This window comes from Hypanus sabinus, chromosome 22, assembly GCF_030144855.1.
Source record: "Hypanus sabinus isolate sHypSab1 chromosome 22, sHypSab1.hap1, whole genome shotgun sequence".
Lineage (NCBI taxonomy): Eukaryota > Metazoa > Chordata > Chondrichthyes > Myliobatiformes > Dasyatidae > Hypanus > Hypanus sabinus.
This window is the reverse complement of record NC_082727.1, coordinates 41,542,723-41,563,928: the sequence shown is the minus strand read 5'-3', so window position 1 is coordinate 41,563,928 and position 21,206 is coordinate 41,542,723. Positions and strand designations below refer to the sequence as shown.

At 37.6% G+C, this 21,206-nt stretch overlaps 1 protein-coding gene across 1 annotated transcript in view; it reads right to left on the bottom strand.

Moving 5' to 3' along the window:
* Positions 1-21,206, bottom strand: part of LOC132379705 (protein CC2D2B-like) — a 144,834-nt gene that overhangs the window by 21,107 nt on the left and 102,521 nt on the right. Inside the window, exons 25-31 of the mRNA XM_059947995.1 lie at positions 20,319-20,415; positions 17,912-18,076; positions 17,705-17,731; positions 17,402-17,605; positions 7,483-7,572; positions 6,864-6,977; positions 30-164 (exon numbers count right to left, since the gene is read on the bottom strand). Of these exons, the coding sequence (XP_059803978.1) occupies positions 30-164; positions 6,864-6,977; positions 7,483-7,572; positions 17,402-17,605; positions 17,705-17,731; positions 17,912-18,076; positions 20,319-20,415 (832 nt within the window). The remainder of the gene's footprint in view (positions 1-29; positions 165-6,863; positions 6,978-7,482; positions 7,573-17,401; positions 17,606-17,704; positions 17,732-17,911; positions 18,077-20,318; positions 20,416-21,206) is intronic.

Genomic DNA, 21,206 nt, shown 5'->3' with positions numbered 1-21,206 from the left:
GTAGTATATAGATTATTTTAAAAACTCACATTTTCATTATTGATCAAACAATCAGCACTTTGCAATGGACAAAAGGCATTAAATTGTTCATAACACTCCCCAGTTTCTGGATTCCAAATCATGGTGTTCACTTTATCTTGAGTAAGCACACAAACAGTCGCTCCCTTTAGATAGAACATTTGAGATTATGAGTCAGATTATCTTTTGAAACTACCTATATAACATCTAAAGATAAAACATAAATGCAAGATGTAAACAAATATGGGGACAAGAGGTTGAAAGTACTGAAACTAAATTTGAAGAAACCCTACTGAAATGGATACATACTGAGAGCACTTAGCTAGACCTTAGTACTTAGTACTAGTACTTAGCTCTGGTGCCTAGTTTTTAGAAAGGGAAAATAGAGAAATGGCTCTACCATCCCTCTGGTTCATCACCTAATATCCCATATACAAATGTCTGAAATAAACATGATTATTATAGTTGATGAGTGGACTACAAATAACCTGCAAACTACTAAACTGTTCTCGATTACATATCCGGATTGGGTGTTCCTTCGATACCAACTCTCTTTGGGCTGTTCCACATACAGATGCTCATAATGACTGAGATTTCCCTCACCTTCCGTCGTCTCCCTAATTCTTCCCTTTCTCTTTGCTCACAGCTTCCATCCTAAAAACCCTTAACTCTTATCTAAGGGTTGTGCTTGTCTATTTGAGAAGTATGCCACAATGACAATGAAGTAGGAGATTCTGTGCACTAGTACCAGAGGACTATCCTAGAGGAATGTAGCAACGTGAACCATCTTTTAAGAAAGTCATGATTGATATATCATAAACTCCTTGAGCAGTTATAGCCTTCATTATAACAGCACCTTTACATAACTGGAAAGTAGGCAGAAATCAAATTCCATTCAAGGAGATAATGGCCTTTAAAAACAGTCACTGAGTGAACAGAAGCTCTTGATATTTATGGAGAGTTATGGACTCTGAGGTAGATCCTGAAGTAAATCATCAAATTTTACTCAAATCTTGAGTAAAACTCAACACTCAAATCATGAGTGTTTGAACTTCACAGAAGCCAACAATGCTGGAAAATCCCTATGTCAGCTCTATTTCAATTTCTGGACTAAAGAACAATAATGTAACCTGAGTAGCATATGCAAAATGCTAGAAGGACTCACAAGTCAGGCAGCATCTATGGGCAGGAATAAACAGTTGGCATTTCAGACTGAGACCCTTCATCAAAGAAAGGGGGAAGAATAAGGTGCAGGGAGGAGAAGAACTACAAGCTGGTAAGTAATAGATGAAACCAGATGAAGGAGAGGGTGGAAAGGGGAGAAGCGGAGAGGTGAGGTGATAGGAGGGGGAGGTAAAGTACTGAAGAAGGAGGAATCTGATAGGTGAATAAAATAACACAATACTTCTGAGCAATGGTTATTTCAGTAATGCTGCAGTACAATTGTCAGACATGGCAGAGATTATGAACTGTGCTTGGTCTGATCCAGAGTTTAGAAGATTGAATATACAATGACCTGGACCTGGGAAATGCAGATATTTATCCTCCATAGGTGCTACTTTTTGGGGGCTCTCAAAAGAAATATAATTCCCAATAGTTCTGCAGATGATCAGTTCTTCTGTCATGAGCCCTTCATTACCATCTCCCTTAGGATTCTGGATCATGCATGCATCTTTTTGTGTGTCTTTCAACAACAACACCTTTAGAACAACACAAGCACATTTTGCAACTAATTTCTGAGGTCAAAAATGGAACTAGAATTCAATGTTAACATTATTAGTGAAGCAGAACATGTTTTATAACATGCAGACAGCCACAACAGTATCATGAAACAAACTGGCAAAAATCCAGGTGAGGTTATGAATGACCCATTAAATTAAATATGTGAAATAACAATGGTATGAACATCTAGGTAAGTCAATTCAATAGGAACCTACAACTGGAGGACTGAACATAAATTTAATTAAATTTCCAATGCAGGCTCTAAGTCATCAAAGGGAAGAATTAGGGAGACAAGGGAGGAAGAGGGATATTTGAGTCATCATGAGTGATCATGAGTAAGTGGAAGAGCCCAAAGAGAATTGGTACAGAAGGAACACCCAATCTGGATGTGCAGTCCGGAACAGTTTAGTAGTTTGCAGGTTATTTGTAGTCCACTCATCAACTATTATAACCATGTTTATTTTACTGACAAAAGCCTTGGGCAACACCTCAAGGATTCTGTAATATTCCTCCATGCTATGGCAACTCTACTCTCAAGTATGCTTCTGAAAGATATTATTGAAATCACCATTGCCAATGTGTTGCTTCCAATAAAGAGCATAAAAGCTACATGACAGCCTTACATAGGAATAATTAGAATGTGCTGACTCAATATGATCTCCAAGCACCATGCCTTTCTCTGCAATAGTTTCTTGAAATTCAAGGCTGCATTTAATTTTGACTAGCTGACTGATGATGTGATGGCAGACAGCTCAGTCCTTTGCCTTTATTCATTCAATAATATTTCTAGGGAACTTTAGCTCTTGTCCAATCTAGAAGTGAAGTGATGGTCAAAGGAAGGAATGTTGCTCAGTCAGTTGAAAGAGGCCTAATGGGAAATACTGATTCCTTAAATAGTTCAATGCTTAATGACAATGAATACATAGGATGACTTAAAGATAGAGGCAAGGACTTTGTGCTATATTGGTTTTCCATTTCACCATCAAAATGTATGCTTAGGCTTGAGAACCACATACATACTGCAGGTAGTGATGACAATGCATGAAAGTTCTACGCTGTAAAAGTGTCATCTGCACAAGTGACAATCACTGGGAAATTCTTGGTTACATTTCTGGAATGATGTAAAATTACCTAGAAATGGTCATAATTGTATTTCATTCTGGAAAATATTGATTATCCATTCACTTTATGCAGAAGATAAAAGCAATTAAATAATGTCCAATTCAGTATAGCAAACTTGCAAATTTGGCAAGTCTAAAACATATGTCCATTTGAAAAACAATGCTGTAAATTTTTAGTTTTGATGTTAACAGCACTTCACAGTTGGACCAAATGTGCAGAAGTAAGCACAACACCAAAATTTTGAAACATGTTTAGACCCAGCAAAAATAGTTTGTATCTCCTCCCTGTGACCACGTGAGCTTATTCCAGGTGCTCCAGTTTTCTCCCACAGTCCAAAGACATACTGGTATTGGAAAATTGGAAAACAAAATGTATCATTTGCTATGAAACACTGCTTACTAAGCATTATTGATTTACTAGGTACACATTGTATTTCCTATGGAATTTACTATGTAACTATTGGCTTATTAGCTAGAACGTAACCTGTGTACTATTGACTTATTAACGACTTTGGAATGTAGCCAAATACAGTGACTTCATCATGTAGCCAAATAAAGAGATAATGGTGGCAGACAGGAGGATGAAACATGCGATTGTATGTTAATGAGAGGCTAGCTAAGAGGTAACTGTGGCCAGACATGAGGTAACACATGATCTAAAAAGTAGATTAGAACATGATTAAGTTAATGGGTAGAAGCAATAGTTGCAAGTCAAGAGCTAATGTATTGGTGATATGCAACTGTAGACTGATTGGGTATGCTAATGCAACTAGGGTAGAAGATTGCTATAAAAAATGCCATGTACAAGGATCAGCGGGCAATCAGCGACTAGCTCACTGACTGCCTCAGCTTTGATTTGCAAATTAAAGTTTAATACTTCTTGAAGAATCTTCTGTGTCTCTTGGTCAATTGTGGGGCACGACAAACCATGACACTGGCTGGTAGGTTAATTGGTCATTATAAATTGTCCCATGATCAGGCTAGGATTAAATTGGGGGGATACTTGGCAGCACAGCTCAAAGCACCAGAAAGGCTACTCAGTGCTGAATGCCAATAAATAAATTTCTCCCTCTCTCATAAAGTTTGCAGATATTCCAAGTGCTCTATACTGCATATCATACTCAAAGTCAAAATAAGATTTATCAAACTACATTATTATCTAACTGGCTGCATCACCTTCTAATATGGTGGGTGGGGGGGGGGGGTGGTCGGGGATGACTACCACACAGGGTCAAAGAAAGCTGCAGAGACTTGTAAAATTAGTCAGCTCCATCATGGGCACCAGCCTCTGTAGTATCCAGGACATCTTCAAGGAGCAATGCCCCAAAAAGGTGACATCCATCATTAAGTTTTTATCCTTTCGCTATTAGTATGCATTGCATTGCATTGCTGCAGCAAAGTTTACAAATTTCACAACATATTCCGGTGATATTAAACCTGATTCAGAATCTGATATATAGTTTGTTATTATAAACTAATGTGTAAATGAACACAACTAATGCAAGTTAAAAAAAACACTTAAGACATGAGTTGTAATTAGTCCTTGAAAGCAAATCTGTGGATTATAGAATCAGTTCAGACTTGTAGGGAGAGAAGTTACCCATGCTGATTCAGGTCTGATCATTGTAGGGTAATAACTTCCTGAAACTGGTGCATGGCAGCTAAGGTTTCTGCACCTCCTACTCAATGGTTTTAGCTGGAAGAGAGCTTGGCCTGGACGGCAGGGGTCTTTGATGATGGATGCTGCTTCCTTGAGGCTGCGCTCCATGTAAATATGATCAATGGTGGAGAGGGGTTTGCTTGTGTTGGACAGGGCTGTATCCACTACTTTCTGGAGACTTTTCCATTCCTGTTCATTGGTGTTGCCATGCCAGGCTGTAATACAACCAGTCAGGATACTGTCCACTCCGCAGCTAGAGAAGTTTGTTGAAATTTTTGTTGACATGTCAAAACTACATTGACTTCTAAGAAGATAGAAACACTGTTGTGCCTTCTTTCTAATGGCACTTACACAGTAGTCCCAGCACAGATCCTCTGATATGGCAATATCAAGAAACTTTAAACCTACTGACCCTCTCCACCTCTGATCTCTTAATGAGGACTGGTTCTTGGATCTCCAGCTTCTTCCTCCTGTAGTCAATAATCAGTTCTTTGATGTTGCTGACATTGACTAAGAGGTTCTTGGTGTGGTACCACTCAACCAATCTTTCACTCTCCCTCCTATATGCTGTTTCATCACCTCTTTTGAGTTGGCCAATAACAGTGGTGCTGTCAGCAAATGTAAATACTGCATTAGAGTTGTACTTAGGCACAAAATCATAGGTATAATGTGAGCAAAGCAAGGGGCTAAGTACACACCTGTGTTGATGGTGAGTGTGGAGAAGACGTTGTTCCCAATGCACACTGACTGCTGTCTTCAAGTGAGGAAATAGAGGATCCAGTTGCACAGGGAGGTATTGAAGCCCAGGTCTTGAACCTAGTGATGAATTTCAAGGGGATGATAGTGTTGAGTGCTGAGCTGCAGTCAATGAAGTGCATCCTGGTGTATGCATCTTATATGTTCAAATGTTTCAGTGACAAGTGAAGGGACAATGAAATAGAGTCTGCTTTTGACCTGTTGTGACAGAAGGCAAATTGGAGTGGATCTAGGTCTCTCCTCTGGCATGTGTTGCATAGGGAATGGAATTGGAATCTCTTTGGAAATAGGCATTCTAGAATTGCATGAGGTGTTTGGATGAGGCTGATTTCCTGAAACTATTTGTATTGAGGGAAACCCTAACCCTAATTGGTCATCTGCCCCTTTCCTATATCAACACTTCTGTCATGATCACTCTTACTTTCCTGCTTGCTTCTCCAAACTATTCTTCCTTTTCTAATCAACAACATCAAAACTGCATCTCTTGTTCTTTGATACTATATCTAACTATGCCCAGACTTAATCAAAATTCTAAACCTCTTTCTCAATAATACCTGGGACTGCCCATAAGGTGACTAATTCTCTTAAATCCCATTTCACTGACTCATGATCCCAAGATGGTTGGCATCAAAGGTCTTTCTATTCAACTGTGATTAGATCAAGTCAAGATTAATTTCATGCCCAAGAAAACCCACTGCAACTATAGGCTATTGGGATGTAAGGGAATTACTGCAGTTGAGAGAGTATAATTTCAGTGCCAAATTAATGTTGGCAATTTTCTTTATGATCATGTGACAAGAGGAAGCAACAATTTGCAAACTCCCACCCCAATTACAAGCCACATCTCAAATAAAAGCATCTGTGAATGCTCTCTGACCTGTTGAGTGCTTCCAGAATTTTCTGTTCTTGTTACATATTTTTCCGCATCAACATCTCTTTTGATGTTCACGAACAATGCCTCTTTGCCTTTGAACTAATTATTCAATGCTTTTATCTTCCCTTCCCTTACTCCCCCCCCCCCCATATCCATTTGTTTAATCCTCCATCCACATGATTTATAGGCTTCCCAACAATGTTTTGTCTTAATCTTTTAACTTCACTGCAAGGGTCAGCAAATTAATGTCACCATTAATTACCAGGCCAATAGTTTCAGCATTAAGAATCTAGATAGCAAAGAGGAAGAATCTGTTTCTGAATTGTTGAGTGTGAGTCTTCAGGATTCTGTACCCATGGTGGAGGTGGCTGAGTCTACAGCTCTCTGCAGCTTCCAATCCTGTATATTGGAGACTTCATGCCAGGCTGCGAAGTAATGTCAAAACGCTCTCCACACACATATCTGTAGAAATCAATTAGGTCTGCTAATTTTGTTCCTACATTCACCCATCAATCCTCATTCCTTTGCCATTACTTTCAAACAAGTAACATTTTTAAACTATAGATTAAATTTGAATGCGGAGATTGTCCATGTGCCCTCTTCTTTGTCTTCCTAGTTGTAACTTTTCATCACCTTGAATATAAAAATTTCCATATAAATAGCAAACACATAGATTGCAGAATAAATAAATCATTATAAAAGTTAAACTTACTTCAAGAATTGAGGTTCCTAAAAGTACAAAAGCATTCATCTTCATGTACAAGAAATAGTTACAAAGAAGGACAGCATGATCCTCTTTACTTCCAAGTACCAGATTAAGAAATTGCTGAAGAAAAACAATGTGAGTTGGGGCATTAATCAGTAATCCTTAAGTAAGCTTCATTCATATAGATATCACCAGTGTAACTTAAAACATGTATAGTCACATTACAGTGAAAGATGATCATGAATAAATTGCAAAGATGCTTATCATGGTTAGAGTTATATGGCGGGCAGACAGACCTTCTGACTCAACTTGCCTGTGCCAACTAAGATATCCATTTAACTAGTCCCATTTGCCTGTCCTATCTTTATCTTTATCTGAATTAAACTCCATTTGCCATTCCTTGGCCCACTGACCAAGATCCTGTTCTAATTTCTGTTAACTTTCTTCATTGTTAATGGGAAAATTCATTTCTCACTGCTTATATGGGAAAGCATCAACAGACCATCACCGTTAATCATCTTGTAAGCTATCACACCTATAAACCTATCTCAGAAGTATCAATGATGTAAATGACCAATTTATAATACTTCTTGAAGTATATCATAATCTCCAGTGACCCACTTACCTGTGATGTCAACCAAATATTGCATCCATCTGAAAATTCTAGATTATCTGTAAAGTACGGAATCAAGGACACAAATCTAGCTATAAGATTCTGAAATGGAAAAATATATACTAATTACTTGTATATTGATTCAATTGTACATTTATAAATAGATAAGATAATTTACTTTAAAAACGTCCAAATGATTGCTATGGTTTCATTAATTTAAATACTTAATATATTCTCACAGTAAAATTCAGCAGGAACAATAACAGACAAGAAACCTGAAAGTAATTTCTGTATGTTTGAGTAACCAAGATCAGTACATCTGCATAATTACTGTATAATATTATTTTTAGCTTTCATGTCTCAATAGCAAGCATGTTGTACAGCAGTAAAATTGAATGACAAAATGACTTATAAAGAACAAATTTAAAGATGGCATTAGGGGACTTAAGTAAAGAGGTAGCAAGTCTGAACTGAATCCGGAATAATTTAAGTTAAAAACCTGGTTTAACAAACCAAGTGATATTTTGTGGAATGTAGTAGGAAGCTAAGAAGAAAGCATTTTCCTTGTCAAGAGAAGAAAGAAAAAATACGTTTTTGTTATGAGTGTGCTGCCAGTGACAGAGCTGCATGTGGGGAGGGGTGGTGCAGGGTTGTGATTAATTTCATGCATATTATTGGCTTAAACCTATGTTTGAGTGACTTAACCTTGTCAGGAAATGTCAATGCATTTGCAGATTAACTTGCATTTTATCTTGCACACTTTTCCACATTCAAACTATCACTTCAAGTGTACTTCATCAACTGTCTTCTCAGAACCCCAAGCTCGAGAATTACTGTTAATTTACTTCATCAGAATTATCTTGATGTTCTAATTTACCCAACTATTGGCTTCACTTACCCAAATAATCACTGTTAACAAATGTCCTCTGCCTTCTCATGATGTCCCCAACGCAAAACATGTTTCTGGTTTCAAAGGACATACCTCGAGGAATAAATGCAAACTTGTGCTTCACTAGACAACTGGATTTCATCTGGTGCTTCACAATTTGTAAGTGAACATGACCAGATACTGGTGCCAGGAACAATGTAAGGAGTTCAAGTCAGAGGTCATGACTTCCAGCTTTGCTCAGCTGTGCACCTAGGGTGCAAAACCGAATCACTGAGGGACCACAGAAGATACATAATATCATGTGATATTTGTCATAATGGGAAAGGCAATGATAGAGACAGCCTCAAATACTTGTGTCATGTGTAATTGTGTAAATGTCACACATGTACAAAGTGGCACTTCATTCATGACGATTTAACCAATTTGTCTGGGGGATGACCACAGCCTTTGTATTTTTGCATATATGCTTTCTTAAGCAGAATGACAAATACCTTTTCCATGACCTAGTAAAGCATCACAGATATGTACAGGTACATGTACATATACAAGCAGAACTGTATTTAGTAGAGCATTCCCTTTTGCATTTGAAAGTAATCCCCTTCCATCTGTATTAGCTACGAAGGCTTCTATTTCATCTTTCTAAAGCTATTTGCTCTTCTTGTCAAAGTCTCCAATAATTTCCCTATTAAGTAAGTGAATTTCACTTCACAGAACTTTTTCTTCTTCTTGGAAAGTTTTATAGCAGTTGGCAAAGCTAAATAAGACACATTACCACCACTTTCTGAGCTAGAATGTAGAGCAAAGAGACAGGAAGTATACCCACAAAACTCCCTCTCTCAAAAAAAACCTCAAACAATATCAATAAGTCTAAAGCTTTTCAGAAAGTTAAATATGCATTTACTGTATATACATTGGGATGGCAGTGATATCCTAACAAGCATCCCTTGATAAACTGTGTCTGTCCCAAAGATCTCAATTTAGATATTAGTGTTTCCTTTGCTCCTCATAGGAACTGTATTCAAACAATATGTGCTGCATCATTTCTTGAGAAATGCACTTCCTACAAATGCCCATATCATGCATATTGATTCTGAATGAGTAATTATTCAACCTAGTATGTCCAATGCATAAACATGAAAGTATAACTTCTTTCCTCCTTTTATACCCATCTCCTATCTGAGTTCTCACTATTCTCTGAATTTTATGTAAATGTCATCCATTCTTTACCTTATCCCAATTTTGTTGCCACAGTGATTGAACAGACCTTTTTAATTATGGCTTCCATCTCCACTTTACTCAAAGGCAACACTACATTTAGATCCTTAATTTTAAGTGTTTGCTTGGCAAGAATGCCTGCCACCTTGTTTCCTCAACCCCAACATGGGCAGGAATCCATGTGAAATGTATACCCCAGGCCTAGACTCTGAAGCTTCAGCCGATGTTGTCCAATCTCAAAAAGAATGTCTGACCTACAGTTTGAAATAATCTGCTTAAATAGATGTCAAGATCAAGAATATATCAGAGCACAGAAATACATAATCAAACAATCTTCTTCAACCTATTCCAAGACTAAAATGACAGCAACCATCTCAGGCGTGAATACTGATACTTTGTCTGAAAATCTTTTCTTAATAGTCACCTGAAACTTTGGAACATAAACAGAAACAGCTGAATAACCTGTCACTAGATCTTTTGAACCAGCTATGTAGATATGCAAGACTCCATATCTGCCTTGCATAATTTGCTGAACTTCCTGTGCCATTGATAAACAATCAGACCTCATCTTGACTTTTTTTCCTGAAGGCTGAAATCAACAACAGGCAAAGAGAAAAATTTTGGAGGAGTTACAGAATGGGTACACTGGGACCATAATCACTTTAAGCAACCCAAGATTTTGAGTCCATTTATTACCAATCCACCCAAAACTGATAACATTACAATTACTGTGTTTCCAACACTCTATTACTGTTGCCAGTATTGAATGAACAACTTTAAACTAAATTATTTTTAACTTGGTCCATGGATACATCTAGAGGTATTCCAGAGATTACTCCTCAAAGCCACTGTCATTCAATATAATACCTTGATGTTACTGTCCTTCCTCCCACAGCTTTTAACCCCAAAATGTTCTCATATTGTTTACTACCTTTACAAAATACTAAGTGTGCCCCACCTCCTAAAGGTTTTGCATCCACATCTCCTACTGCTATTTTCAAATCCTCAGATAATATAATTGTATTGATACCAGAAACAGGTCCACATTCAAAACTCAACAAAACTTTACACTCTTCCTTCCTTCTGCTATTCAAATCCTGTCTACTGCCTTCATCACTGGATGATAAGCCACTACAACCCTCAGCCCACCACTTATTTTTTTTCATTTCCTAGAAACCTGCCATTTGCTTTCCTCCATACAACTCCTATCACCCAATACCACCATCTACCTCTGTCTTCTCCGTCATTTCCTGCCATCTCTACGCCCCTCTTCCTGCCTGACAGAAAACCCCCAACAGTAGGTTCAATCCTTTGTCCCAAACCCAAATCAACAGCTCAGAATCCTCTGAGCCAACTAGCTACCCTACTTTATAAAACTTAGGAGCAGAGAGCATAAAAGATGTGAGTCTCAGGGTTTACTTATGAGTTGGACTTTAGAGCAACTTAAATGAGGTACTATAAGATATCTAATTAACTAATGATGAATAGCCAATAAAAAGAGAGTTGGGTTAAGTAAAGTGGCTATTGTGAGCAGGAGCTAGTAAAAGCTCCCGGCGAGAGATTGAAGGGGGCTGGAGCTGGGGAGAAATAAAGGGAATGAGGAGGTAGTGAGGGCAGAGATGAATGAAAACTGAGACAAAGGGAGTAAAAGAATAAGAAAAGGTAGTGAAGAGTGCTCTGAAAGTGAGGAAGATGAACAAGTTCAGAGAGGTGTCATCATAATGAGGTTTAATGAGAAGGTTCAAGGAAACATGAAGAAAATTTACCTGTTTGTGTTAACAACGACACTGGTAAATAAGATAGGGGAAATAGTATTTGCAGAAGTCCTTAATGATGGCAACCTATTGGTAAGATGTGCGAAGGAGGAACAGATTGAGAAAGCACTCAAATTAAGAGAGATAGGAAAATGTAAGGTGGAATACACAGGGAGGGTAGGAGCATGAAATGGTGGTGGATGTAAAGGAGCGATCACGGGGGTACCAATGAGTATACATATGGAGGAGTTAAAGAGGAATATCAAAGGAGGAAAAGTAATGGATGTTCAAAGACTGAAACAACAAAGGAGGGAGTGAAAAAGGAAAGTGAAACAGTATTGATTGAATTTGAAGAAGAAAGAGTGCCAGGGAAGGTGTTCCTGGATTTCATGAGTTACCCAGTAAGAGTGTATGTGCCAAAGCCATTGAGGTGCTATAATTGTCAAAGGTTTGGACACATAGCTAAAACTGTAATAGGCAGAGGAGATGTGCTCGATGTGGAGGTGATCATGAATATGAAAAGTGCGGAACAGGAGAACAACCAAAATGCTGTAATTGTGGAGGAGCTCATAATGTGTCATATGGTGGGTGTAAGGTTATGAGACGGGAGAATAAAATTCAAGAAATAAAAGTGAAAAGGAAGATCACTTATGCAGAAGCTGTAAGAATGTTAAGAGAACAGAATAATGCTCCTAATGAACAGGGAGAAGAGGGGTGCGAGAGATGCAACAAAGAACAAATGACAGAATTTATGTAGACAAAAAGGCTCCAGTAACATTCATTGCAGGAGTGATTAATAGTACAGCTGAGGTAAAGTCAAAAAGTGAAAAAATTCAGCTGGTTGTCAAAGCAGCAATGAACTATTTAGGGTTAGTAGGATTGACATGGGAAGAAGTGAGGGAGAACCTCACTATTCAGTCAAACCAGTAAGTGTCATGGGTTAGTTAATACTAATTATGGTGATTCTTTTGCAATGGAATGCAAGGAGCTTACTGGCCAATAGCCAGGAATTCAATAAAGTTTATTAAAGAAATGGTTGTAAAACCAGATGTAGTGTGTATTCACGAGACATGGTTGAAAGCAACTTTAGACTTTGTGGTATATGGATATACAATGATAAAAAGAAATGGTTGTAAAATCAGATGTAGTGTGTATTCACGAGACATGGTTGAAACCAACTTTAGACTTTGTGGTATATGGATATACAATGATAAGGAAAGATAGAAATCTAGGAAGAGGAAGGGGTTGTGCTATATTAATCAAACAAGGTATACCATATAGGGTACTGGGAAAGGGAGATGATCAGGAATACATAGTGGTGGAAGTGTGGGAGAGTGGGAAGGAAGTGGTTATAATTAACTACAATAATCCATGTAAAAGGTTGGATTTGTATAGTCTACTAGGGATACAAGGACAAAACAGACATTAAGTAGTGTGGTGTGCAGATTTCAATGCTCGCAGCACAGTTACAGATTCAAATAGAAAGGTAATTGAAGATTTGATGGAAGAAAAGGATTTGGTGTGTATGAATGATAGAAGAACCAGAATCAACATAACAACAAGAACTGAGTCAGTATTAGATATTACATTGGTGTCTAATACCTTGGCTGGAGTTAGTAACTGGGGAGTTTAGACTGCTTCAACAGTAGGCAGCGATCACTACCCAGTTTCATGTTCAGTGGGTGAAAGAGTTGAAGTAAGATCAGGTGGTGGAATCCCAAAGTGGGTGTTTGGAAAAGCAGATTGGGGTAAGTTCCCGAAGTTGAGTGAAGTAGCATTGACAAGGATTGACATTTCTGGAAATATAAATTAATTAAACAGTCTGGTGACTTCAGCAATTATTATGGCAACAGAAGGATCTATACTCAGGAGTAAAAATAGGATGAATAGAAAACTGGTACCATGGTGGACAGAGGATTGTTATCAGGCTATAAAAACAGAAATTGAGCATTCAGACTAGTTAAAAGAACCCATAATATGCAGCATTTGATTCAATATAAGAAGGCACAGGCAGTAGTGAGAAGAACAATACGTCAAGCTAAAAGGGCAAGTTGGAGGAATTTTTGCAACAAAATAGGAGGAACAACACCTGTGGGAGAGGTATGGGGAAGGATTAAGAGAATGGGGGGGGGAGATAGAAGGGAATGGGAATATCCAGTAATGATATCTGAGGAGGAAACAACAGTCTCCAGTAGGGATAAGGCTGAGATCATGGCCAAGTCGTTTGTAAAGGTATATAGTTCAGAAAATTTGGCTGAAGAATGGAGAAGGAGAATGGAAAGGACGATGAGTCAACACCCAGGTGTGTTAAACGGGAGGGAAGAAACTGATGATATAATTGATGAATCATTTACGTTGGCGGAGATGGTGAGAGCAATAAAGAGATCGAGACCATCTTCCCCAGGGAAAGATCTGATATGCTATGTTATGCTAAAAAACCTAGGAGAAGGAGCGCTCTTGAAGTTGCTGCATCTTTGTAACAGAATGTGGGAGGAGGGAAGATTACAAAATGCATGGAAAGAAGCAGTAGTAAATCCAATAAGGAAACCTTGCAATGATCTGTCAAAACCCACAAGCTACAGGCCAATAGCATTAACATCAAATATATGCAAGATAATGGAAAGGACGATAACAGACAGGTTATAGTATGAGCTTGAGAAGAGGGGAATGCTGGCAAGTTATCAGAGTGATTTTAGGAAGGGAAGAAATTCCGTGGACTCAGTGATAAGGTTAGAGACTGAAATAAGAAAGGCCCAGGCAAATAAAGAGTCAGTAGTTGCAGTGTTTCTTTGACATAGATAAAGCCTATGACATGATGTGGAAGGAAGGATTGTTAATTAAACTGCACAAGATGGGGGTTGGTGGGAGAGTTTTTAATTGGATAAAAGATTTTTTGTTTGGTAGGAAAATTGAAGTTCAGATTGGGTCAGAATTATCAAATCAGTACATAGTGCGAAATGGCACACCTCAAGGTAGTGTGATTAGTCTGTTACTTTTCATCATTATGATCAATGATGTCTTCACAAAGGTACTAGTGGATATAGGTAGGTCACTGTTTGCGGATGATGGGGCCTTGTGGTAAAGAAGCAGGAACATGGAGCATATAATCAGGAAGCTACAAGGAGCAATTGATGAAGTGGTGGAGTGGGGTTATGACTGGGGATATAGATTTTTAGTAGAAAAAACTCAAACTGTATGTTTCACCAGGAAAAGAATTGAGGTAGGAAAGGATGTATGGGATAGAATTATAAAGGGTTGGATCATTTAAATTTCTGCGAGTTATATGTGATTCACGGTTAACATGGGCAGAACATATCAGGAAAGTTGAGGGGAAATGTAAAAAAGTTACGAATGTGATGAGGTGTTTGACCGGTAGGGAATGGGGAGCAAGTTGTTTAGTGTTGAAGAAAATGTATATGGCTTTAGTAAGATCTGTGTTGGACTATGGAAGTGTAGCATATGGATCAGCAGCTAGGTCTCTTTTAAGGAAACTGGATGTGATTCAGGCTCAGGCTTTGAGAATGTGTGGTGGGGCTTTTAAAATATCACCAGTATCAGCCCTATAGGTAGAATTGGGTGTAATGCCTTTGGAACTAAGAAGGATGCAATTGATGGCAAACTACTGGACTAATTTGCAGGGGCACAATGATTCTCACCCCACAAAAGGAGTGTTGCAGGGGTGCTGGGAGAATGGGAGGTTTCAGAGGGATAACTTTAGTTGGGTAGGGACTGATATTGCTAAAGAATGTGGAGTGTTTGATCTAAGGATAAGTCCTTCAGTAGTTTATCCGGTTGTAGCTCAATGGAAGATTGTATGGCCTGACATAGACTGACATATGTTAGAGGTAAAAAGGAAAGAAAAATATAAAACTGATTTGGTAGGTGCATTTAACTATCATGTGATGGAAAAGTATAGTGATTATACTCAGATTCATATGGATGGTGCTAAGGAACCTGAAACAGGAATGACAGGGTTTGGGGTGGCTATACCAGCAAAAGAAATTGGAATCAGCAGAAGAACATCTAATCAGTTAGGAGTGTATACAGTAGAGATGCTGGCAGTGTTGGTTGCGTTGCGTTCGGTGGAGAAAGCTAGACAAGTCAAAGCGTTGATATGCTCAGACACATCCTCAGTTCTAGCAAGTTTAAGGTCTTTTCACTCAAACAGCTGGCAAGATGTACTTTATGAAGTCCTCCAGTCAGTCACAAGAGTTGCACATCAGGGAGGTCAGGTAAAATTTCTTTGGGTTCCAGCTCATGTAGGGGTGAAGGGGAAAGAGAGGGTGGATGAGTTGGCAAACAGGGTATTAAAGAAAGAAAATATAGAAATGCACATTAGAATCAGTAAAGCAGAGGCTAAGTATGTAATCTGGGAAAAAAATCATCCAAATGTGGCAAGAAAGATGGGACAGAGAGAGGAAAGGGAGGCATTTATATCAAATACAAAAGAGTGTTACAGGTAGGCAGTGGATACAGAAGAGAGGAAACCGTGGACTAGGTTAAGGCTGGGGCACTGTGCACTAAACAGAACATTGAAAATGATAGGGAAACACCAGACAGGATTTGTGAGGAGTGTCAGGAAGAGGAGTCAGTAGAACATGTAATTCTGAGTTGCAGTAAGTATGGGATACAGAGAGAGATGATGAGGATGAGAATTAATCTAAGGGAATTGGGGGTGCAGGAATTCACATTAAAAGGGTTACTGGGCATGGGTGAAAGAGCATAGGTCAGGGTACTTTTAGCTTTCTTAAGGGATACAGAGATTTTTTATATAGGATATGATGGATAAGCAGGAACAGGGTACTAGGATGGCCAAAGAAGGAAGGAAGGTGTAGATTAGGGTATGTCTATGTGTGGGAATGGGTGAAGGGATTTAGAATGTAAGTCTATCATCTAATCCACACTGCAGAGCAGGAGGTGGCAGCAATGCACCATTAAGCTGGGTGCCAACCGCCATAAAACAAGAAGAAGAGCTAGCATAGGAAGTCAAGAGGTTGAGGTCTGGGAACTTCAAGTGAGTGCAGGAACTTTAAAAAGGCAAGCCTTGTGGATTTGGCTATAGAAGGGTGCTTTATCCAATAAAAATAAGGTAAGATTAACCAGCTATTTAGAGCAGAAATGGCAGATTGCGAAGTTGAGGTGTTGGTGAAGGCCTCTAGGTAAGAGCAGATACAGTTTTATTTTTGCTGTTCATCTTCAGTACTTGAGTCATTGTAGGCAAAATACCAGTTAAGGCAGTGGAATCTTCCTCCTGGAAGATGTGTGAAGTGCACCCAGGTGTGGCTGTGGGCATTGGAGGTAAAACAAAACAAGTTTGAATTTGATATTCTCAGGGAGTGTTTCACCTCACAGGTGAAACTTTTACTGATGTGGTCACACTCAAGGTACATGCTTCATATAGAGGGTGACCACCAGGAAAGGTAAGATGAGTAGGCAGTCATTGCAGAGTTCTCCTACAGTGATTCCTCTCAATAAGTCATTTGTGGGTCTACATTTAAAGTACTATGTACACTCCCACATTCCAAAGATGTATGGGTTGGTAGGTTAATTGATCACATGGGTGTAATTAGGAGATGCAAGCTCTTTGGGCCAGAAGGGCCTGTTACTGTGCTGTATCCCCAAATAAAAAAAGATTAAAAATAATTTAATTGGGTTATTGTGGTATGGCAATTTATTTAGAATAATGCAGCAAAATATAAAATAATACAATACCCCTTATAAATCTGTTGTTACGCTTTATTGGGCACACTCTATCCGTGTTACTTGATACCTATATTTGAACAAATGTTGGTATCAAATAATGTCGTTAAGAATATTCAGATTTTCTGAGGATATTAAAACATGCCAGCATGAAGGATGTGGGAGCCAGTGTTTCAGCTGAGAGTAATTGGATAAGACCTAAAACTTGTTGATCTTTTCTGGTATTACACATCCGAGTTGTAGAGAAAGAGTTGGTCAGGGTGACAGTGGGTTATTTTGCCTAGAATGGTGGACGGCTTTTTTTTAGCATTGTTTCCACATTGTGTTAGCTTCAGTTGTTGGCTTCATATTTAATTAATTAAATATAACGTACAAAGGTTGCCTCTGGATTTTCTGGAAATACATCAAGCAGTTCTCGGGGTGGACAAAGTGGCTTGATATATCTTGTAGCAATGCCGACTCTGCATTCACTGTCAATAACATTGACAACAACTCTTCTCTTTGGGAAGTAATTATAAATTTCCTTTTGAAAGGTGTATGCCATGTACAAAATCTCCTCATCTTCCATTGTATCTAACTAAAAAAGTAAACAAAATACCATTAAATCTCCCTGTAAAAAGCTACATTATTGGTTCAATGTACTTAGTGGTAGATATTTTCTAAATAGATTACTAACCTGCCATAGAGGGGGTTGTTTATCTTCCTAAAGGAAAGAATTACAAATTTAGAAAAAAATATAGTTGTTCGGTAAGATACATCTAAAATGCCCCAATCAACTCAAGTATTAATGATTATTTTATTATTGGTTATTGTTTTTAATGATTGATGAACTGAATAATAATTATTTCTAATTTAAATCAATTGCAATGAAATGCAGACTTACATTGTCTGAACATGAAACCTGAGGGTCCAGAGTGATAAAAATTGTTAGGAGGGAACTTTCTGCAAGTCCGAATTCATAAAATTGCTCACAAGAGCCTGTCTCTATTTTCTTCCATGTGTATCCTAGTAACATTGCTGGGGTGTCTAGTCTGAAAGTTCCACTGATCTAAGTAAACATTACCAAAAAAGAAAGACATTTTCAAATTGACATCAGTATAGACCATGGCTACTTTATAATGATTCAACTTTAACGAATACCTTTGATTGTTCCAGGATAGTACGAAAAGGGATAGAAATGGATCCTAGCCAATTCCTGATATGTGGTTTAATTACGCATGCCTCAGGGCAGTCATTCTATGATGAAAGGTGTTAATTAAATTATTTATTTACTGTACGTATTAAAATATCTAAACAAATAGTTCATGCAGTGTGGACCTGACTTTCCAGAAATCACAATACATGGATAATCTTTTCCCAATTCAATTTTGTTATATTTTTTTCACAGGAGGATATCAAAATGAAATTAAATTGAAGATTGATTATGCACTTGTAATGCTACTGTGACACTGTAATTTCCTTTGGGGTGAATGAAGTATCTATCTAGATATATCACTCTTGTGCAAAATCATCAATGCGCATAATTTCAGATTTTTTTTGTGGAATTGGTGCACAAATTACAAACAAAATAGAGCTCATTCATAAATTACTGCTCAACCATACTTGCATATCATCGAGTGAACAATCTGCCACGAATCAACCCAACCATGTCATGTTTCTATTTTTTAAATGATGTCATATATTTAAGAGTAGTAACGTGGTACAGTTAGATTCAAACAATTGAAAAATGATTTATCATAAAATGCAAGGACTTTGAAATGTTTGAGGATGATACCAGAGTTAAGAGGTTAGGGTTGAGAAAACAGGATACTAGGACATGATCTGATAGAGGTCTTTGAAATTATTTGATAGGGTTACTATAGAGAAGACGCCGCATGTGTAGCAGAATCAAAAGCTAGCAGCTATAACTAAAGAGTGTTGGGCATTCAGACTGCATTTTTGATCACCATTTTCTTCTCTGTGAAAGTTACATGAAATACAAGAAATGTAATTGCAAAGTTCACAGAAAAGCATTAATTTTTTCCCTGTTACTTTCAGTACAGTATTACCTGTAGATATGTCATAAGCCCTCTGTCACGTTGTAGTTCCTTTGGTGTATACCATAATACAAGCAATGTTCTTCGAGGTACAGCAACCACCGCACATCTGCTATGCCTTAATTAATATAAACTCTGAATGAATTTATACCTCAATGATGAGGTGGAGGGGTTTGAGGGACTTCTTATTAACCAGTATAAAACAGAGACCATAGGTTGCAGGTTTTTGTTCATGAGGGCTAGAGTGAAATATTCCTGTCAGAAAGAGGTTCTGCCTAATATAAGTAATTGCCCATTCAAGGCAAAGATGAGAGACTCCCTAGGGGGCAGTGAATGCTTGGAGTGCAAGAGACCTCAGAAAGATTATTGCTGAGTATGTTCAAAACAAATTGATAACTTTTCTATATGGAATAAAGGGATAAGGGATTAATGGAGGGAAGTGGAGGTAAAGTAAACGATTAGAGCTTTGAACACAGAACAGCGCAGCAAAGAGACAGGACCTTTGGCCCACAATGTACTGAACAAAACTCATGGAATAGCATTGTAGCATACATATTTGATTCCTCCTCCTGTTTCTATGTTCACATTAGTTTATTGAAGGTGGCAGCACAGATTAAGAAAGTATTTATGCAATTGGAATCCTGAGTTTTATTATCATGCAGGAAGAATAGGTGCAGAGAAGTCATGGTGAACCTTAGTTCAACCATATGTGAAGTATCATATTCAGTTCTGAATTCTATATGTTGAGGAAGATGTGTATTCTTTGGAGAGTGCAGAGAAAAGATTTAAGAAAATGGATAAAAGATTGTTGTTCTGTTGGTAAACTGGAGAAACTAAAGTTGTTCTCCATGGAACAAAGTCCTTTGCAAGGGCATTTGATAGGAGTATCATCAGAGATATTCACAGAATAAATAGCAAATTCACAGAATAAATTCCCAAATTGTAGAGGAGTATAAATAACATGAAGATCTTTTTATACCAGGGTCCTAGTTCCTGCACTGTCTTGAAACTTAGCAGGGACTTGGTCCCCAATCACTCATGGAATTTAGGAGCATCCTGATTCCAATGCACCCTTAAACTTGCAGGGTTTACTGGGAAATGTTATATAATACCATGTAACGTGTTTTTAAAAAATAAAAGTATGTTGGAGTACTAAGAGGAATAACATCCAATAGCCCAGAAAACCTGATACCCTGACACCACAATGTGTGCTAACATAGTTGAGTTTCTGAATTTTACTGCATAGTAAATTACCTCTGGAGTTGCAACAATTAAGTTATCAAATACATTAATTAATATTTTGTCCTCCATTTTGCATAATGCTTCACTGCTATAAGCTCCATTGGGCGATCTATAAAAGAAGTTTGGAATTTTCCCAAAAATTAAGACACAATCAACATTTTTCAAAATTGGTTACATTAAAATTGTAGTAATTAACAATTTTTATCATACAATTTTGTTGTAACTCTAGCGATTCTTTTATATTGCAAATTATTGTTTGGGAAGAAATATATTTTCTTAACATGAGCATGAATTGGAGACAATCATTATGCTTACTAACTCCTTATGTTGTAAGGAATCTCATTAATCTTTACTTAATCTTTGAAGGATAAATTGAAAATAAGACATCTCTACAATATGAATTTTGAAAACTGCTGTGCACATGTATTTCCGCTTATTCAGTAAAAGCTTTGATCTTCAACATTAATAAGTCTTCAACATTAAAAAGAAATTTTGAATTCAAAGCACAATTGCCTCAAATTTAAAAGGTAAAGAAGATGCATGTATTCTGTATGCGGCTATTTAATAACCTGTGAATTCTCAAATGCTTACTGAAAAAATATGCAGATTTAATCATTATAAATTGCCTATATTATTTAGAATATATGATTTTACATAAATTACTTGAAATCCATTTCGAGTTTTTCATTCCAACATGGCTGGGATCCATCAGCAATACTTGTCTGATATATTGATTGCTGGAAGGTAACTTGCACAAAAGGCTGCACTTGGATCTACACAAGATTAAAATACATTTTATGTTCATATATCTACATGATTCTCTCCAAGAAGAACTGCAACAACTTTATTTTTCAAATCATAGCTGTTTTAAAAAGAATTTAGTATCAAGGCGGGTAGGAA